The sequence below is a fragment of the Poeciliopsis prolifica genome, unplaced genomic scaffold (assembly GCF_027474105.1).
Source record: "Poeciliopsis prolifica strain line A6 unplaced genomic scaffold, Auburn_PproV2 SCAFFOLD003, whole genome shotgun sequence".
NCBI classification, from domain to species: domain Eukaryota; kingdom Metazoa; phylum Chordata; class Actinopteri; order Cyprinodontiformes; family Poeciliidae; genus Poeciliopsis; species Poeciliopsis prolifica.
The window spans coordinates 3,365,922-3,385,820 of NW_026562378.1; the positions used below are offsets into that span (position 1 = coordinate 3,365,922).

Sequence of the window (19,899 nt, forward strand, 5' to 3'; positions counted from 1 at the left end):
ATTCCCATTTGATGGAAAGAAAACCTCTGCTGCTGTGGAGTCACCGAAACCTAAAACACAGACACAGCGATGGCACCTGCAGGGTGAATGAAATGGGGCTTCTTCTTCTTCTTTTTTTTTTTAAAGAGACATTTGCAAAAGAGGATTGTGTCTCTGCTAAGCTTCCACACCCTAGTGACTGACTTTTCAGTCTCTAGGCTTTTAAGCTCCAACCAAGCAGCAGCCATCAGAACTATTCCACTCCGCCCCTTCTGATGGATTTGTTTTTTCACTCTGACATTATTTTATAGTTGTTGTTTTTGTTTTCAACAATAAATGCCAAAGTTCCACACAACAGTTATGTACCACTTTGTGATTGTCTGTCACATACAACCCCAATACATTAAAGCTTGTGGTTATCAAGAATGTGAAGTAATTCAGGGAAATTTGTTTTCTTCTTATTTGTGCTTTTTTGGAGATTAAAGACCTAAACTGTGGCAGCGAGATGAAAGCACTGAGATTCAAGGGGATGATTTTCTTCCTAGAACTGTCAGTAAATATACTTATCAACACTGTGCCAGCGGGACGCAGCAACACCTACTTTGTGTAACGGGGTTAGAACCGATCCGGAAGTGACGGCAGAGCCGTCTGAACATCACCGGCTCTGGTGGAGAGCACATGGACGTCTCTTGAAGCTGTCTGCTGCGTTTCTGTCGGGATTTAACATAAATCCTCCTTCTGCGACCAACAAGTGGAACTGATGCCAGCTGAGGTCTGCAAGGTCTGTCCCTCTCAAGGCAACAAAAAACAAAAAGCAGCAGAATCGGCTTGTCCATTTGCATTCTGGAGCCAAGCAGATGGAGCATCTGTCCTCCATATTCATGAGGCCGCCGGCTGGCAGCCTTTCACCTTGACCCCTGGCTATAAAACTGTGACCTTAAGACTCAATGAAAGATAATAAGCGACCTGTTTGAGTCGCTATGTTTGACCTTTTTTTCCACCATGGCTGGGAAAACTGTTCAAATCCTCATAACTCTGCTATTTCGGTCTCCAGAGGGATGCCTCGAAACTCTTCAACACGTGTCAAGAAAGCCTGAAATTCCCGTAGGCAAAACATGATGAATGGAGGAGATGTTGGGGGGGAATGTCACAAAGACACCTCTGTGTCCGACGCAGATGGAGAGTCATTGACGTCAAAAGGGAGAAAAGAATATATTACTTGAGTAAATTTGCTCACAAAAACCAAAGACAATGGCAGAAAAAGTTTGATTAATGGGAATTATTCATTTTCATGATGAAGTCACTATGCTACCTTCGGTTGTTATAATTCAACGTCTTGAAGTTGGGCCTCTGCCTCTTTAAAAACTTCTGCTTTTTCTGAAACTCCACCTGCAGGAGGTCATCACAACATGGCTCCTCTCTTGCTTGACCCTTTAACAACATTTTAACCTGCGTTGCATTGAGAAGCAGCTCGTATAATGAGCTGAGCAGATATGCAGTTCCACCAGGTGTTTGCTAATTGCCCAAGGCTAGTCTGAAGGAGTGGCGGCAGCTCCCGAATGCGGAAGCTTTGAAACTGCAAGTGAGGCGGAGCGGTGCCTCATTTGGCACAGCTGAATGGTTGCCATGGGAGATTAAACAATGCCCCAAGCATGCATGAAAGAATCAAAGTATCACTCCAGCTATGTTTTTGATGAGGGAATAATTTTATAACATGTTGCATAGTCCAAACAAGTCAATACACAATACTCATAGGTGGCTTCATTTGTCCTAACATTTTCTTGTGCAGCATTAAAGAATTTGTTATCGCCACCAACAGGCGAAGGCAGCAACAGCTAGCTAATTGCACAATTAACCTTTACGTCGTTCCAGGAAAAAAACGAAACAATTACGGTAAAAAATGACATTGGAAACAGCTGCAGTTCATAATTCAAATCAACGTTCCTCTGAGGTCTCTGCCTTGTTTGCTCCGACGTGAGCAAAACGATTTCGCTCCCAGTGACGGGATATTAATCCTGCCTCACAATGCCAATGGAGGTAACCTTTACCTGAAACAGATGGGGGCACACTGCCGCCCCATTTGATAGCAGCAGAGCAGCAATAAGATTTTTGACAGCATGGCTTCTTGGACCGAACTGGAGGTCACGCAGAGATGAGACACCAACATTCGAGCAAAACAACAGAGGCTCTCCTCAGGGAGCTGAAACTGAATGGCGGTCTTTTTGCAACTTCCTCTGTCTCACAGGAAGCCGCACCAACAGTCGATCAAACGGGAACTCTGCAAACATCACGGCGGCCTCAGTCCAGGAGGTAGCCTTAGAAAAATTGCTGTGTCCTGTCAACTTCAGGTAAAGCACTGACTACTTATAACTGCTTCACAAAATTGACCTCAAAAAAGCCTGGATTATGCCTTTAAAACTAATAGTTAATCTAAAGCACTTTTAAGAAAGAAAACTTCCTGAATCACTCAATTAATCTTCATCATTGATACATATTTAACGTGGATTCAGCTTCAATGACTTTAGTATAAATCCAGAGAATTTATGTCAAATTCATAAGTTTATGGATTTATGTGAAATTGATGTAACATAAACCCATAATGTTGAATTTGGATTAAAAATTCAACCAATTTGTAAAATTAACAAAGTAATTAATGTTAACTTATTAACAGAAATAAAATCAGTATATACATTTAATTTCTGTTAAATTCTACACACACGGATGCTCTTTGGACTCATTTCCGCTCTACCCAGTTCAAAGAGACGCTTCATACTGGATGACGGTGCGTGAACTGAATAAAGGTTGGGGAGCTGATAGCAGTTACATCAGCATAGACCTACTCTGCTCCAGCTCAGAGATGATCAATAGTATCACTGTCAGTGTCCTCCATCTGACCTGGGGGAAGGACAGAAAGTAGCTGCTGTCCATGCGTCCAACTCCAGAGTCAAAGTCAGATTTTACCCCAGGAGAGGAAACATTGTTTGATTTTTTTTCTTTTATTAAAAGTAGGTTAGAAACCATACAGAACAGCTGATGAGCTTTAACACAGCTGTTGACAACAGAGTCCTCCTCCCCATCCCCTCTCCAACGCTCGCCTCTCATCCTCTGAGCAACGTTTAAAGACGTCTCATTTTCAGCGCCTGCAGGCTTGACACCCTTTGTCACACTATCTGAGCTGCCACAGGTGCCGAGTGTGTCCGGGAAGAACCTTGCCGCGGTCACATGAGTAATGGGTGTGAGAAATGCAAATGGTGCCATGACTACAGGTGGCTGTGGGGAGATACAGATTGTCCAAGGAAAACTAATTATGGAAGTGAAAGCACTGGGTGATTAGTCCAGACCAGAGGGGGAGTCACATTTTTCTGGTCCCTGCCACTCCGACTAATATATCTGCCGCCTTATTGTCAACAAACGGCGTTGATGTGTGGATTGACTCGTAGTGGTGTGAAGTGGAAGACGATGGATGCCGGATTTTCAAAAACATTTAATATCATTCAGCCACCATTCATGCAACATCCAGTTTTCTCTCAAGAAATTCTAAAAAGTGGAAATTTGTCCAGTAGAATACATTTTCTAGTTTTATATATATATATATATATATATATATTATATATATATATATATATATATATATATATATATATATATATATATATATATATATATGAAGAGAGAGAGAGAGAGAGAGAGAGATTTCTGTTTATTGTTTGATTTTAGCTTAAACTCTATATTGTTGTTTATTTTAAATGTATAATAATCACTCCAAAAACTATTTTATGTCTGTTAAGGCAGGACTTTTAGCTGGAGGAAATGGTTCTTTTACTCAAAAATATTGTCCAAATCCATTTAGTCTCTTAGCTCCCCATAACAAAAATATCCATATTTAAGATTTGCGGAGTCGCGAGAAAACTCTGATCCGTGGGAAACTGAACGAAACGTTTCCTACATTCAAAGCAGCAAAATTTTACATTCTGAGAGGAACTTTTAGGATGTTTTTTTTCTTTCTTTTTTTTGTGTGAATGATTTTAAGCGCAACATTCCACAACAAAAACGGTGCCAACAAGCTTCTGTAGGTCCATTTCTTCATTTCATTATCTTTCAACCTGAGGCGTTTTGCTTCCCTGGAGACTTTAGCCCTGCTTTCAAACTCCAGAGTCTTTTTCTACTCACAGACGCATCTCGAGGCAGCCACTGCATTATGTACTTTTAAGGATACAATTATCCACAGACCAAGTGGCATAAATGAATAAATCTGCATGTTAGATTTAAGTCTGCTTCAGCTCTTTTTTTGCATTTGAACTGATTGTGTTTCTTCCATTGATTTGAACTAAAATAATGAATGAAAGCCACTTATCTACTTCTTGTGCATTTTTACCAAACAAGAACAGAGCATAATATCTGGTTAACAAATGTAACAAATTTCTTTCCAATGTTGAGTTATTGTTTTTTTCTTTTCCATGCACATCTTTTAGGTAGCATACCAAGCTCGGTTTGACATTTTAGATCGAGGAAGACATTTTCTCATACTTGGAACCCTAACCCTGACCCTAACCCTGAACGAGATAGGTGATAGCTGGATAGCTTGGATTTCTTTCTCCCATTAGATTCAAGGTAACTGGGTTGGTTCCTATCTACCTCGATATCTAATTAGCCAACTAGACAAATACCTAGATAGCTAGGTAGATAAAAATAAATAAGTTAAACATAAAAAAACAAGAATATAATAATGAGCAGTAATAGTCTTTAACACACAAACACATCACTCAATAGGTGGATTTATCACTTAAAACGTACAACGCTAGAGGCGTTGGAATAAGCCTGTAGTTTGGCAACAAAAATGTCAAGATATTAGGCCAATTTATAAAAACCTATTTCCCAAAACACAAATCATGTCTCTCTCAGGTGAAGAGACGTGAACGGATTAAATACTAAAACAGAAAAGCCAGGGCGTTGGATATTTCTCTTCCTTCCACGAGATTCAAGAAAGATCAGTGAATCGTAAAAAGACACACAAATCAGAAAGTTGCTAGGAAGATAAAAGAGTTTCAAAACAGAACAGCGGAAGAGGGTAAGCAAAAGCAACTTCTCCCAAACTTTTCAAAATAAAAATTGCAAAGTGCTGCATATTAAAGCAGTAGGATGTGTGTGGAAGACATCAACAGCATGCGAGAGAATTGTGCAAATTCAACCTTGCAGAGATGAGTTTTGAACTGCTTTAAAAGAAGAAAAAAAGGGATGGGAGTTCACAGATTTGAAGCTTGGAGAGTTCCAGAGTCTCAGAGCAACGGTTGCCCCGTTTCCTTTAGTCTTCGGCCGACCGTGAAGCTCGGCCAGCGGGCTCTGATCGCGGCGCCCCAGTGGTCTGACGGGGACATCATGAGGACATCAAAGTTGTCCGTGTCGAAACCTGGAGGTTTTTCCGGAACGTGAGAGCAAGCCAGTGCAGCTGGAAAAGCAACGAAACGAAACATGCGTTTAACAGGATTTAGACTTCTCACAAGCATTTTGAGCGATCTGTAGATGAACCAGAGAGGTTTTGACATCGCGTTGTGGAATTAGTTCGTTTTATATCCAGTCATTTTTTATTTCTTTTCTTTTTTCTTTTTTTTTCTAAAACCTTTCTGCATATGTTTTACACCAGCGTTTTGCAAATAACTCCAATCTGTTCTTTTGCAGCTTCCACAGCTTTTTCTTTCAGGGTGATGAATTATGGACTGCTATCAAACTGTTGTTTTTTTCCTCCCCCCCATCTTCTTTTTTATGCGGCTGCATCCAAACTACAGATATTCTAGCGGATGGTCAGGACTTTGCCGTAACGGACGTGCGTTTTGGGATTAGGTTGGAGCTTCTGCAGTTCTTTGTACTGTGACTGAGCGCAAGACAAACTACTACTTGTGCTGCTTTTTGGCCTCTGGCCTGTCAGCATCTCTGAAAATCACTTGATATTCAGCTGGGGCTCCCGGACTGCTGCTGGTGGAAAACAGGAGCTGCAGAGAAGCAAACGCTGCTCTCTTGTAACATGAAGATAGTTGTTGCCTTGTATAAGATAGAATATTTTTTTAAAAAAGGAGCTTTTCCTCCTGAAACAGGAGGAGAGCAGGTTCTTCTATAAGGAAATGAAATGATAGAAGTGAAATTAGAGATCACATGCATTATTGTCAGAGTTTCAACGCTATGATCTCTGCGGGATCAGGTTTTGTTTTTGCCGAATAATGATTCCGCTGCAGACGTTTCACTGAATGACACTGAGGCAATCAGAGAAGTTAGAGAGGAGACATTCTGTCAGCATCCTGGCCGCTACTGACACAACCAAATCACTTTTTTTCTGTCCTGTCGTTCACTCCTTTCTTTTAATAAGAAGTACAGGGAGTGTGTGTGCGTGGGTGTGTGTGTGTGCTGTGTTTTTCTCTCCTTTTACTTGTTCTGCTGGTTCATTCCTGTCACCCGAGCTGGAAGCAGCAGGAAGCAAAGAAGCACTAAAGGAAACAGGAAAAAGGCTTCTTGGATAGTTTAGCTTCTAAATGTCCAAACAAGCCGTCAGGAAATAGGATCACATGGATGTTAAGCAAATTTTGAGACGTCAACCTTCAAATTCCCTAAAGTTTTAAAGTGAACCTTTATGTTTTGCATTGGCAGGCCGACCTGAACTGCTTGCAATTGAGGATCGTAGTGAAATTCACAGCAGAATAGAAGCAGCTTTAAGTTGGTTCAAAAGCACTGAATTAAACACTGAAATCATTTTCTGGACATTTTCAAATTTTTAAAAACATTTTTTTATTAGTATTTTATACTTATTTACAGGTTTCTAATAATAATTATTATTATTTCATTACAAAGATGTGGATCAAATTCACTTTTTTCTGTAGTTCAACAAGTACAATTTCACAGTAATATATTTGAAAGAAAAAAATAAATACAATTTTAATGCGAGTATTTTTCACAGTGCCATTTTACAGCACAATCAAGACACAGTTGCTTTAAAAACTCTACATTTACATAAAATATGACTTAAAAAATGTGACTTTGTAATTTAGCACCTTGAAATTGAAAGTTATGCAAAAACAAAAATTGCGATAATAATGCTATTATCATGTTATAATACCATTATAACACAATGTAAAACTCATAACGCTGACTTTACATAATACTGCCCCTTTAATAGTTTAATATGAATTAATATGCATTAATATTCACTATTCTACCACAGAAGCTAACATCCGCAGTCTTATTTATCTTCAGGGTACAGCCAATCAATGCCAAAAAAATTATATGTGAGTCAGAAATACTCCAACCAAGAGCCGCATTTAAAATATATATACAAATATGCAGAGTTTTCACAACTATTTTGGATTCTCAGAGAAATGTTCGAATACTAAACAACCGGTGCTCACTGAATGTCTGAAATTAAGGCCTCTTAGCGTATATCGTCGTAGCACGCTACTTTCTATTATTCAATGTTCCAGTCGATTAAACTGCTATCTGGATTTGGGACGCCATCGTTTTAAAACGGCTCTTTAACCCAAAGGTTGTTGCGGTAGATGATCGTGGCGCACCGGTACGTTCACAATCCCTTTTGCTCCAAAGATATTTCTGCGCACTGAAACCTGAAAGCATGTGCAACGCTGGAACACCTCATCCCATGATTCTGCACCACCCTCCTGTACGCCCTCCTCCAAGTGGTGACAGTATACTAAGTGGGCATAAGTGCTTTTTTATGGCATCATCTAGTGGGCCTACACCGGTCCTTGGAGATCACATTGTCTCCATGGAAATGTAAAAGGGAGAGGCCCCGTAAATCAAGCTGCTACACATTAGTGATGGCTAATTAGCCCGTAGCATTGATGGCTGGAGGCTGTCTGCTGCTCATCGTACTCCGTATGTCTCATCAACGGGGCCTGAGGAGAAGCTCCAGCTTTGTGTTTTCATGGATCATTTTACACCTCCCCAGGGTGCACTGGCAATGACACAATTTAAGAAGCCTTTTCTTTTTTTTTTTTTGGTGCTAAACAGAAGAACAGGACAGATGTGAATAAGAAGCACAAATGGGACCAGTTAACCTCATGTTGCTTGCCTCATAAAAACATGTTTGGGGCCTGGAATCGGCGTGCCGTGGGAGGGTCCTGAACATGTATTTCTTTTAATGAAATCTGGCTATGTCTCCCTGCTCTCTTCCACAACCTCTCTGGCTGCTCGCCCAGTTGGCAGCCGGCAAAGAGCTCTCAATGTAGATGATTAATTTTGAGGGCACTTTCTTGTCAAAAGGACCTTTACACTTGATAGAAGCAATGTGTTCTGTCAGCCCCTTGAAATTCAAATGATGTCTTCCGCTCTGCGTCCCACCGACGGCTTTGAACATCCCCATGAAAGGAGAGCGACCGAGACGGGACCGAAACGGGAGTCGACGGGAGAACAGAGAGGCAAAAATCAAGTCTCTTCCTAATAGATGACAGGACCGAACCCAGAAGACAAAAATAAACTATTAAAAGCACGTCAAAGGAGCCGAAATGCATAAAAACCTAGCTATTTTTATAACAGCACTGCTGCTGCCTCTCACACGTTGGCAGGCGCCTGACAACTTCACCAGGTGTAAAGATAAAAGTCTGTGGCTGTAGAGTCAGAGCGAGCCGAAACCATTTTTTATTCAGAGTATTAGTTTGTGTTCAGCAGTTGCATTGCGAACAAAATGCAAATATCCTATGAAGAGACACGCAATCAGAATGTGAACTTGGTGGCATTAAGTATATTTTAAATTTGTTCACCGCCTCAAGTTGTACATCGGTACACGCTAATAATTTTCATTGCCACACGATCAAAAATAGAGACAGATCAGTCAAGACATTCTGTCCAAAGTTGTTGCAATATTACATGAAAATTTAATGACATAAATTTTCATTGGCTCAAGTCTCTTTGAGACCAAATTCGTCAAAGAGGCCAAGTTAGTAATCATAGACTTGCATTATGTAAAATCAATGTGTTTTCTTTTTTCTTTTTTTTTTTTTTTTTTTGTGAGTTTTTCACACTCGTGAAGATGGAGCCAAATTATGAGTGATATTGAGAAACACTATTTTTCTTTCAGCGTCTTCAGTCTGGTTCCATTCTGGCTCGTTGCACTCGACCCCGCATGGGACGGCAGGAAGGCGAAACAGACTAACTTTTTTTGTCCACAGGATGCATCTTCCAACGCTGAGGTTGAAAAAATGAGAAACTGCTCAATGCCTCACTTAGGATTGAGTGAGGCAATCCCTGGATTAATCATTGCCAGCTAAAATAATCATCCACTGGAAGGCTTGAACCTATTTGCCTAGTTAAATCCAGGTCGTCCCTTTTCTGTCAGAGAGTAATTGGAATAAATCGATAATTGTAATAAATCCAAGAAGGCGAATACATTCACTTGGGATTGCAAACCAACAAAATCAAGTCAAAAAATTTCCAAGGCAAGAGTGAACCGTCTGACGTCCTTACCTGTGGCGTTCCGCAAGGCTTTGTTTCAGGGTTTCTGCTCATTTTTAGATCTCTTGGCCGTTCTATGCAGACGACCTTCAGCTTTTCTCAGTTCTGATATTTACAGTAGATTTAAGTGAAACCTGGAAGAGCAGCTCTATTGTACATGTGAGATTTCTGGTTAATTTTTGCTTAGAAATACTATGCAGTTCGAGACTCATGCTTTGGATTCTTGTTAGCCACGCGGTCGTTTAATACCTTAGTTCATTTTAGTTGTTTTATTTTTCCTCAATGAAACAGGCACGGTGTTCTTTGAAAAGCACGATTCAGTCCCCTGCTTTTCCACTGGCTAGCTGTCAATTCTCCAAGTTCACTTTCATCCTAGTTTTTACTTTCAGGGCTTTACATGAACAAGCCTAAATGAAAGGACTTCTCATCCCGACATCCCTGGTGGCCGGTCCCTGAAGGCCTGTGATCAGAGCCCGCTGGCGGTGCATCTTACCAGACTTTGGCTTTCGCTGCTCTGAGACTCTGCAACTCTCTTAGCTTTAAATCTGTGGACTCAGTGATTTCTTTCAAAAGGAGCTCAAAACTCACTTCAGTTTTGGTTTCACAAAATATTGTCTTAGTGTCTCAGGTTTGCTTTTTACACTCTTTTATTTCTTAAATCATTTGTTGATGTGTACCCTGAGAACACTTTACAAATGAGAAAGGAGCTGAACTCATGACTTTCCCAAAGACACAACAACCTTTAAATGTAGGCATGATCGCACACCAATACATGGATCAGTGGGGGGTGTTGGGGTTTAGTGCCTTGGCCAGGGAAAGATTTATATGTTCCAAGCAAGGAAACTGGACTCAAACTCACAACTTTTTATGAAAGATTAGCTGTTGGGTGCTCTGTAAGTAGTTATTGTAATTTTCATAACTTAGTCGATTGGTATGTTCACACTAATGGCTCAATCAGAGACTCTGGCTCTACTGACAAATAGTCAACAAAAAGGTTTTCTTGTGCAACTGTGAATATCAATGTAATCAATGAGTCTAAGGACTGAACATGTGTTGCCTCGAGCTTGGTGAGGACACTAACAGATGAAACTATGATGGTAGGAGCAATCGTGCCCTGAAGTGTCTCAGACGTTCATTAACTAGGCATCTATTTAACGAAGCCACGGAAACCATCAAGGCACAAACTAAGGGTGTATTCAGTCCAACCCAGGATTAGAGTCCTGAATCAGACTCTAATCTGTTCATCTAGAAAGTCAGAGTTGCTGGGGAGATCTCAATGCAAATTCCAAAACGAACTTAAAAGCCAAACTCTGATCCGCCTAAAAACCTCAGACTCTCAGGCATGCCAAACATATCCTGTACTTTCCATGGCTCAAACCATTTTCAAAGAAAATATTTTTCAAGTTCCCCATGCTAATCAAAACAAAGATGTATTTTTTGTCTAAAGTGAAGTTGCCTCTGCGATTCTGAGGTGTGTGTCGTTAAACGACTCCAGACCAACAATCAACCTGCCAAGTTTGACTGGAGTCTCACACTTTGCCAAGAGAGGTCAGTGTTGAGTGATTTGAGCCATTTCTGAAACGCTCTGGCTCAAATGGTTCAGTGCTGCAGTTGCCCATCAAGTGGTGTCAGGTTCGCTGGAAAGGTTGTGCTTTTATTTAGAGCTGAGAAAATCTTCATTCCCACCAATTTCATGCTCCCAGATCATAATGAGTGCAGCAGGGCTGCTTTGTTTGAAGCGCTGTTGATTACTGATTGGCTGCAGCTGGTGGGACAATCCTCCAACTCCAAAACACCTGACTCCACTTGTGTAATTACACACACACGCGCACACACACACACACACACACACACACACACACACACACACACACACACACACACACACACACAGGAAGAACAACGGATTGCAAAAGGCATGCGATCAATACTGCTTTTCAAATGTTCAACCTCTCTGTTGCGCTTCTTTCCTTAACAGTAATGACCTCTGACCCTAACCAGTGCAGGAGGTCACATTTCAAACACAGAACTATTGTTTATCGGATCTCAACATAAACTTGTATTGTATTGGGATCCGATAGACCAACACAAAGGAATGCATAATTATATGTTGGGGGGTGATAAAGCATCTCCAAAACTGCAAGATGAGGATTTTTATTCAGTACAAAGACATCAACTTTATAGCATCTATGGGTTCAATGAAATAAGCTCACCATTAAAGAGGAGTAACTGCTGCTAATTTCCCAATGTCACAACCCCCAAGACAATGACCCAGCTACCATGTACATGATCTGACAAGTAGTGGGTATCGACAGTTAGCGGGGGCTTATAATGTTGCGTCTGCTCCTCATTCTGCCTCGCAGCAGAATGACTGCATGTTGAATGACCAGCTCGCCGAAGAGTATGCCACCTAAATAAAGTTATTTCTAATCCTTCTTGCTAATGATGAAGAATTGCCGCTTTTCAACCCGCTTGTTTCCGCTGTCGGTGCTCAGCGTGTCCACGCCAGAAGCGAACAAAAAGCCGTTAGCAAACTGGGGCACAAAGTAAACAGAGTAAACAGTAAACAGAGTCGCTGCACAGATGATAGCGGCGCTCACAAGGATGAGTCAGAATCAGTCCCACCCTCATCTGCTAATAGAGTCATCTAATTTAGACAGGTTAGATGGATGGGGAGGCAGGGGGAAGTTGTCATGTTCTCTCTGCTTGGTCCGCTTTGTTTTGACTTTTATTCATAAATGAAGAACTATTGTCAGCCTGTGCTCCTGCGAGACAAGAGCAGCTTCTCTTTGTAAGCAGAAAAGCAATGAACGCAGTAGAATACCATCTGCAAGTGTCTGCTAGTGTTGAGAACCTTAACGCAGTGAGGCTGCTGGAGTGAGCACAGAGACGCACAGAGAGTCCTATTAGCGCCTCACAACAACGCAGCAGTTCAAAGTACTGCAAGAGCTCAAACAGCAGCGTTTAATGAGGGCTTTGGAGAGTGCAAGACTGGCCGTGAAAATGTGAGGGAATTTGAGGGAATTTGTTCATTTTCAAAGAATAACTATATGCAGCACACAACCAGGATGACACACAGGATTGTGCACATGTTTTTATTCCCAAACCTTATGAATTTGATCATGACCTTGTTGGCATATTACAGCATGGCCGGCGATCTCCGTTAACTTCACATTACGCAAAGAGAATAAGTAATTGGAAGGTTCTGGTGTTTTTGTTTAATAAATAAATAAATAAAATAGCTCAAGATATAGTTTTTGAATTAGCAAATAATTTATAACAGCTTTTGGGAAATAACTGCAGGTGTGGGGGTCTGAAGGGATTAAAGAAAACATGAGTTGAACGAAATAACCTCAAGGCATCTCGAAGACGCTGAAATCCAATGGTGAGAAACATTTAATTGTGAGTCAAGAAGTTACAGAAATCTGTATTATATTCGTATTTTCTTAAGGTGCTAATCTTTTTTGTGTGGTTTGGAAATGAAAAGCATATTTTTTTTCAACTGGGGTAGTCGAGGAAGCGATCACCCAGAATGCAACAGCCCCTTTCTCAAACACTGCAAATTTTTACATAATTATGAACAAAGAATTATGCTCCCCCCCCCTCTCTTGGAACCACAGAATATTTTTCCATATTTCTGTGATAAAACATCTTTTAAAAGCCTTCAGATATTTAATTTCCTCATCTATAAATGTTGAGGTTCCTAAAAAAAAAATAAACTCAAGGCACTCAAATGTGCATTGCTGAGCGTACGTTTTCAAGCTCTGATTGCCGATTGCTTCATGTTTTGCTATCCTAATTTCCCCCCATCCCAGCAGCGATTACCCCTGGCTCTGTGGGCAGACCGAACACACATGGATGGACTGGCATCTCGCTCCCCAGCGTGAATGCTCCAGTCTCATGACCTTGGGGGGGATAAATATAGGAGAAGAGCACTAAACAACATCCTAGATCCATTTCCTTGTTTGTTTCCTGAGGGCAAGTATGATAAATAGCTCTTCCCTGTGGTGCTGCGCTCGTGTCGTTCTTGTGTGAGGTTGCATATCCAGGGGTTAGGATGTTCTCGGCTAATGAAATTCGAACTGTGATTTTAAATAATGTTTAATGAGAAGAGCATCTTGACTCCAAAGGGGCTTCAGGCATATGAAAGGGATATCAAATCTAAAAAAAGAAAGAAAGAAAGAAAGAAAAAGAGTTTTGTCATTCCTCGCTGCACATCAGATTTAAAGCAAAAGGACAAATTTATACTCAAGTAGGCAGGATGTTAAATCTGGTGAGCTGTTACTCATACATTTCAGAGAGAGTTGTAGATAATGTGTAGCTGCTAATTTTGTCTCCTTCCATATTTTTCTGAATCACGATCAGCCTTGTTTTCAAGGTATTCACATAAACGAAGAATTTGACATCAGATCTGCTTTGCTCTCACTTGAAATATAAAGGTATATCAAGAAAGTGGAAAAAGATGGGAGTTAGGAAATTTAGCCTTGTATGTTGTTTCGTACATTTCAACATTTCCTTTGTTGTTGCTTTTCAACAGATCTTTGTTTTTAAATCAGCCCTATGTGCATTTATAGGCTGACTATAGTTGCATAACTTTATGTCTTGTTGCCTACTTTGTCTTGGGGAAATAAAACATAACATTTTCTGTCTCGTTCATATGTGTACGTAGGGTAAAAGGTAAGGATGCTGGATGAGTGCGTGTCTGCCTTGTATCCATCTGAGCATTCTGGCTTGAAGTGCACATCAGATAGACAGTCTGGAGTAGAAACTGTCTCTGCAGCAGCCGTTTCTTTGTAAACAATTGTCTGTAGCACTTTTATCCTGAAGATAAAAGCCTCATCTGTCCAGGTCCAGGATGTGTGGGGTCTGCGGAAATGTTAGCTGCCCTTTTCCTGACCCTGGATCTGTACAAGTCACAAATGGAGGGAAGATTAGTCTTAATGATCTTCTCTGCAGGTCTAATGATTTTCAGACCTGCCTCCACAGTAACTGATGTGCTCAAGAGAGGCAGAATAATGTAAAAGTGCAAAAGAGAAACGATGTTTCCACAGAAAACCTTTGATTCTTTCTTGTTTCCCTATTTCCTTTTACGAGTCGTCATTCTTTAAATTGATATTTTTGTTGAAAAGAACCAGACATGCAACAGGATTTTCTTAAAGAAACAAAACATTACCTCAAGGTAAAGGGAGCAGTACTTCAAACTACTTAAGGTTCAGTTTGTCACAGAGCAGCGCGGGACATTTTTATGGTTCTATCCGTGACTTGAGAATCCTCAAAAGACTTTTCATTCCAAATACAAGAAGGAAAAAGAAATCCTCCATGACCTTGATGAAGCAGCTGTTGCAGTTTATAAATGTAGGGAGGATTATGATTTCATAATTCTGATTTATTGATTTTTGCTGCTCCTCACCTGTCGTCCTCTCTTACTGGGCGCCACTGTCTCTGTGAGGACCGGGTTACTCAGCTGCTGACTCTGGCGTTCAGTCATTTGATCAGCATTTTGTTTGGATTTCTATTTTTAACTTGACCTTTCCAAGTACAGGTAAATCTCCCTCAGATGCGGAGTCTCACTTCTCAGAGGTGCCTGATTTAAACAGAAGTGGCGGGAAGTTCAGCTCATTTGGCGGAGGCGGCTCTGGAGCCTCATATTTTTACCCAGCTTTGCAAAAACGGATGTTTTGTATGTTAATAAATTGTTTTTGTATTTAGTGTTTTTACGAGAAGCCTTATAGTTGCCTAATTCTATGTCTCATTCTGTCACGAAAGCAGACACTCTTACTTTTGTGTAATTTTTTAATCCAAACTTTTTGAATTTTATTGATCAGAAAAACAAGTGGATAAAACGGTAACCAGGTAACCGCAGTTTGTGGACTGGTTTGCAGGTGAATTTTTGAAGGCAAATATTTTGCCCGTGACATTTGATACATCATGGCACAAGATTTAAAAAAAAATCTGTATAATTTCAATATCTAAACAAAAATGTCTGATTCTAATTAGACCAATGCTTCTCATAAGAAAATCACTGACAGTCTCTAATAATTTGGAATCTGGATATGAGCTCCACTTTAAAAAAACAAAAAACAAAACCAGCAGCTGTCAAACAGGTCATAATTAACTGGGTTTCCATTGAGACAATGATCCCAAACGCAGCAGCAAATTTATTACAGAGTAGCTAAAAAAAAAAAAGAACCAAGTTGTTTCGATGGTCCTGTCAAAGTCCAGGCTTCTGCTTGATGGATTACTGCTGGGGGAGGAAAAAGAAACTCAATAAACTGAAGCGCAGTTTATTGAAAAACTGCTGTGAGGTTTTTCTGTTTTTACAAGCTGCTGCATGGATACACAGTTGTTTTCCTCCACAGTTTTGGGCCGAATGCGTGGAAGAGATGTAAATGCTTGCAAGGTGTGGAAAACAACTGAATTAAACAAATCTCAGTGACACGTGGACACCAGTGTTTGAAATATGAGGTCTAACAGGTTTAAGCCCCGCCCCTTTTCTGACACACCTGTGGCTGTGAACTGTATGTGTGTGGACTTCACCTGGAACGGATTGGATGCAAGAAGCGACGATGTTTATTCTCTGGTGGGGAATCGTCTATGCGGGGAAAGATAGAAAGCTTGTTCAATTGTTTATGATAAACAAGGCCTTTAAATGTCAGGTGAATCAGCAGGACAAACAGGTTTAAGACCCACCCTTGAAACAGCCCAGGTGAAATCAAACAGGAAGCACTTTGTGACCAGAGCGACGCTGGATGCAGGACATTTGAGCTGCTCAAGCTCCAACACGCTGACGGTGAGTCTGACCAAAAGCACAGCTCAGTGAAACGGAGCGGAGGAAACCAGGACAAACTGGACTCTCTGTCTGCTGCGTTTTCAGCTCCTGTAGATGGCTAAATGGCTGACGGGTCAAAGGAGGCTCTGTGCAGTCTGCACTCCGAGAAGCTCAAACTCTTCTGTCTGGACCATGAGCAGCCGGTGTGTCACATCTGCAGGGACTCGGGGAGGCACACCAACCACAAGATCAGGCCCGTCGAGGAGGCGGCGCAGAGGAAACGGAGGAAACTGCTGGACAATCTGGAACCCATAAAGAAGAGGCTGAGGCTCGGGAAGAAAGCTAAAGACGAGTTTGACCGGACGGCAGAGCATATTAAGTTCCAGGCCAGGCACACGGAGAGGCGGATTAAGGAGCAGTTCAAGAAGCTTCGGCAGTTCCTGGCAGAGGAAGAAGAGGACAGGCTGGCAGCACTGAGGGAGGAAGAGGAGCAGAAGAGTGGACTGATGAAGAGGAAGATAGAGAGTCTGAGCAGGGAGATTGCCGCGCTTTCGGACACGGTCAGAGACACAGAAGAGGAGCTGGAAGCAGAAGACATCCTGTTCCTTTGCAACTACAGGGCAGCAGCGGAGAGAGTGAAGCGTTGCCCCCTGCTGGAGGCTCCACCGCTGCCCTCAGCGGCTCTGATAGACCAGGCCAAACACCGGGGCAACCTGGCCTTTAGCATCTGGAGCAACATGAGGGACGTGGTCTCCTACACGCCTCTCGTCCTGGACCCAAACACTGCTGACGTAGACGTCAACCTGTCGAAGGACCTGACCGGCCTGCGCCTGGGAGAGAAGCAGGACCGTCCTGACAACCCGGAGAGGTTCGACGGCTGGTCGTCCGTCCTGAGTTCCAAGGCCTTCGACTCGGGGAGCCACAGCTGGGACGTCGACGTTGGAGACAGCTCCTTCTGGACCCTCGGTGTGTTAGCGGAGTCGGCTCGAAGGAAAGGAGAGGCCCGGTCCGGACTATTTGTGATGGGGCTCTTTGAAGGCGAACACAAAGCTCGGTCGCCGCCAGCTCCTCCCAGGACGCTCCCAGTCCAGAAGACGCTCCGCAGGATAAGAGTGAATCTGGACTGGGACAACGGCAGGCTGTCGTTCTCTGACCTGGACACTCGCGCACACATACACACTTTTACACACACTTTCACAGAGAGGATGTTTCCGTTCTTTATCTCGAGCGAAATGAGAATCCTACCGATGAAGATTTCTGTTATGAAGCAGCAACTCTGCTGACGGTCACAAAGTCCAGAGGAAGCCTCAGTGATCAAACTGAGAAACAGATGATAAATGTATCAGAAATGTTTAACATGTACACACAGAGGAACTGTCTGTTGAAGAGCAAGACGCTCACAAAGGTCACTGAAATAACTGGACACTGACAAAAGTAGTCATTTACTGAAAATCTATTGATCCAAATTAGACACTGTGTTACAAAACAGCGAGGAATGAAGTAACTTCTGTCCACCCGTCCATTTTGCTCACTCCTGTTCACAGTCACAGAGCTGCTGGCTGGTTAATCATTACATTCCACGGCCAATGCAAAGACACGCCGGACAGCCGACCATACACTTTGCTCTAAGGGCAAATTTAGATTCATTTTTGTTGTGAAACTACAAAGAAAATGTGAGCCAATCCCACATCATGACATCATTTTACCGGTGTTTCTTGTGTGCCGTCAGGCCTTCTCACACAGGAACAGCTGACTTTTGGTCTTCCACGTGTTCACCGCTCTGGTTTCAGTGGTCCAGAGTCAGTTTGCTTTTAGTACCTCAAGGGCTTTTAAAGCTAAACATTTACCCTGGAAGATACAGAGGAAACACAAGGGTACTCATGGCCCCAGAAAACTACCCTGGTATTGCAAACATGCAATAAGTGGCCTCTTCCTGATAAATGTTATTTACTGGAGTCAAACAGCCACAAGTCCTTATGGGGAAATTGTGTACAAATGACCGTCAGAACTGGAATGACATGTCCTTTTGTTGGATTTGATTTGATGGTACACAGCTGGTGGTCTAGAAAAGTTTGGGGTTATTTTTTCAAACATTAATCAGTATTTCGCAGTCTTCTGAGCGTCTCTCCACCTGAACTATGAAGACGTGAATGTGTGTCCTCCAGGTTCGCTTGAGGCCCCTCAATCTTCCTGCATGAGTTTGGAGATATAAATATCTCTGCAAACAACTTCTTCCTCAGAGCCAAATCCCTGCTGAGTACCGGAAAACCATGTGACCCGAGTCACAAAGGGGTCATCCGGCTCGTTGCTTTCCAAGCTGCTTGTGGCAACAGCGACTGTGTCGGCGGGATTCTTGAGAACAGGCGTAACACGTCGTTCCCCTTCGGCTGCGGTCCGTATCAGACGTCGTTGCCTCTTTGCTGGGCCGCAGGCCTCCGGCCCCTCACCGAAGACAACGACAATGCGCCAATATGGCCGCTTCCTGCAATCCAATCCAACGTCCGTGTGGCTGCCAGAGTCAGAGGAGTGAGTTCGTCAGTGTTCCTTGAAACGCAACGGATCGTCAGGGGGAAATGAAGCTGCTTCTTCTTCACAGTGTGTTCAGATCCAATATTCAGCTCCTTTTCCTTTAGAACAACATCAGTGATCAATCCAAACACATATTTAGCAAAATATGGGAATACATATACATATATTGCTGTTTTTATAAGCCTCTATAGTGGAAAGAGAACATATTGATTGCTATGAAAGCTGCCTGAGTTGCACTCTGTTGTAATGGCAGCTTGAAGGCATGTCCCTTCCTGCCCCGGCTCAAACGTTCACTGCTGTTCTGAGATGAGCGGGAAACGCATAAATAATTCACTGTGATCTCCATGTGGCCCGCCTGCGATACGGCTTGAATCCCCCGAGGTTTCGCAGACAGACAGAAAGCGCACCGCTTACCTCGTTCCACGAGGGCCTCAGACAAACTGCAGCAGCAGACTGTGCAAGCTGGAGGCCAGGCGAAAAGTCATCGCTTCCCGTGCAACACAGAACAGAGACGGAGCCCAGGCGAAAAGGGAGAAAAAGAAATGATCAAACGACAAATTACCTTTCCTCAAAACTGAAGTGGCACTGACTGCAAACGTTTACACGTGAAATCGCAGAGACTTCAGTTAACTCCCATCCTGACTCCCAAGTCACTCAGCCGGCTCTGGGAAGAGTCCTGCTGGTTCCCAACTTCTCCCCGTACCCATCAAGTCTCCCGATTTGGCCGAGAAACTACCGTATTTCACCGCGCTCTGGCATTGGTGTTTTCCCGTTTCCTGCTTTTAAAAAGTTTCATTGATAAGCACAGCCAGCACCAAACTGCCTCACACTATATTCTCTATCGTCTTACATGCATTTGTCTTTATGTTTTCTTGTAAATACTCATATGTTCTCCAAAGATATGTTCAGAGGCCAAGTAAAATCACTCAACAGGTCAGCAAAACGTTACAAATCCCAAGAAAAGCTGCCCGGTTGACTGGGAATAGATATGATCAGCAGTTTAAACAGAAAAGCTGCCAAAGTGTCCAGATTTCAGCACAAATTGCTTCACAGAAAACCCTCATCAGTCTCTTTCTTTGTAGGCCAGGAGGGGCTGCCAAGACCACCACCATCACCAGCTGACGTCCTGTTGACTCCCAACATGCATAGTGGAGCAACACACCACCTCTCCA

At 42.4% G+C, this 19,899-nt stretch overlaps 1 protein-coding gene across 1 annotated transcript; it reads left to right on the top strand.

Annotated features, from left to right (window-relative positions):
• Positions 1-16,211: 16,211 nt before the first annotated feature.
• On the top strand, positions 16,212-19,818 carry LOC129355540 (nuclear factor 7, brain-like). Its single transcript, XM_055025148.1, has one exon. The coding sequence runs from the start codon at positions 16,321-16,323 to the stop codon at positions 17,479-17,481; it is 1,161 nt and encodes a 386-aa protein (XP_054881123.1). The 5' UTR covers positions 16,212-16,320; the 3' UTR covers positions 17,482-19,818.
• The last annotated feature ends 81 nt before the right edge of the window (positions 19,819-19,899 follow it).

Coding starts and splice junctions, on each gene's coding strand:
- LOC129355540 (XM_055025148.1), top strand. CDS start 16,321: ATGGCTGACGGGTCAAAGGAGGCTCTGTGCAGTCTGCACTCCGAGAAG.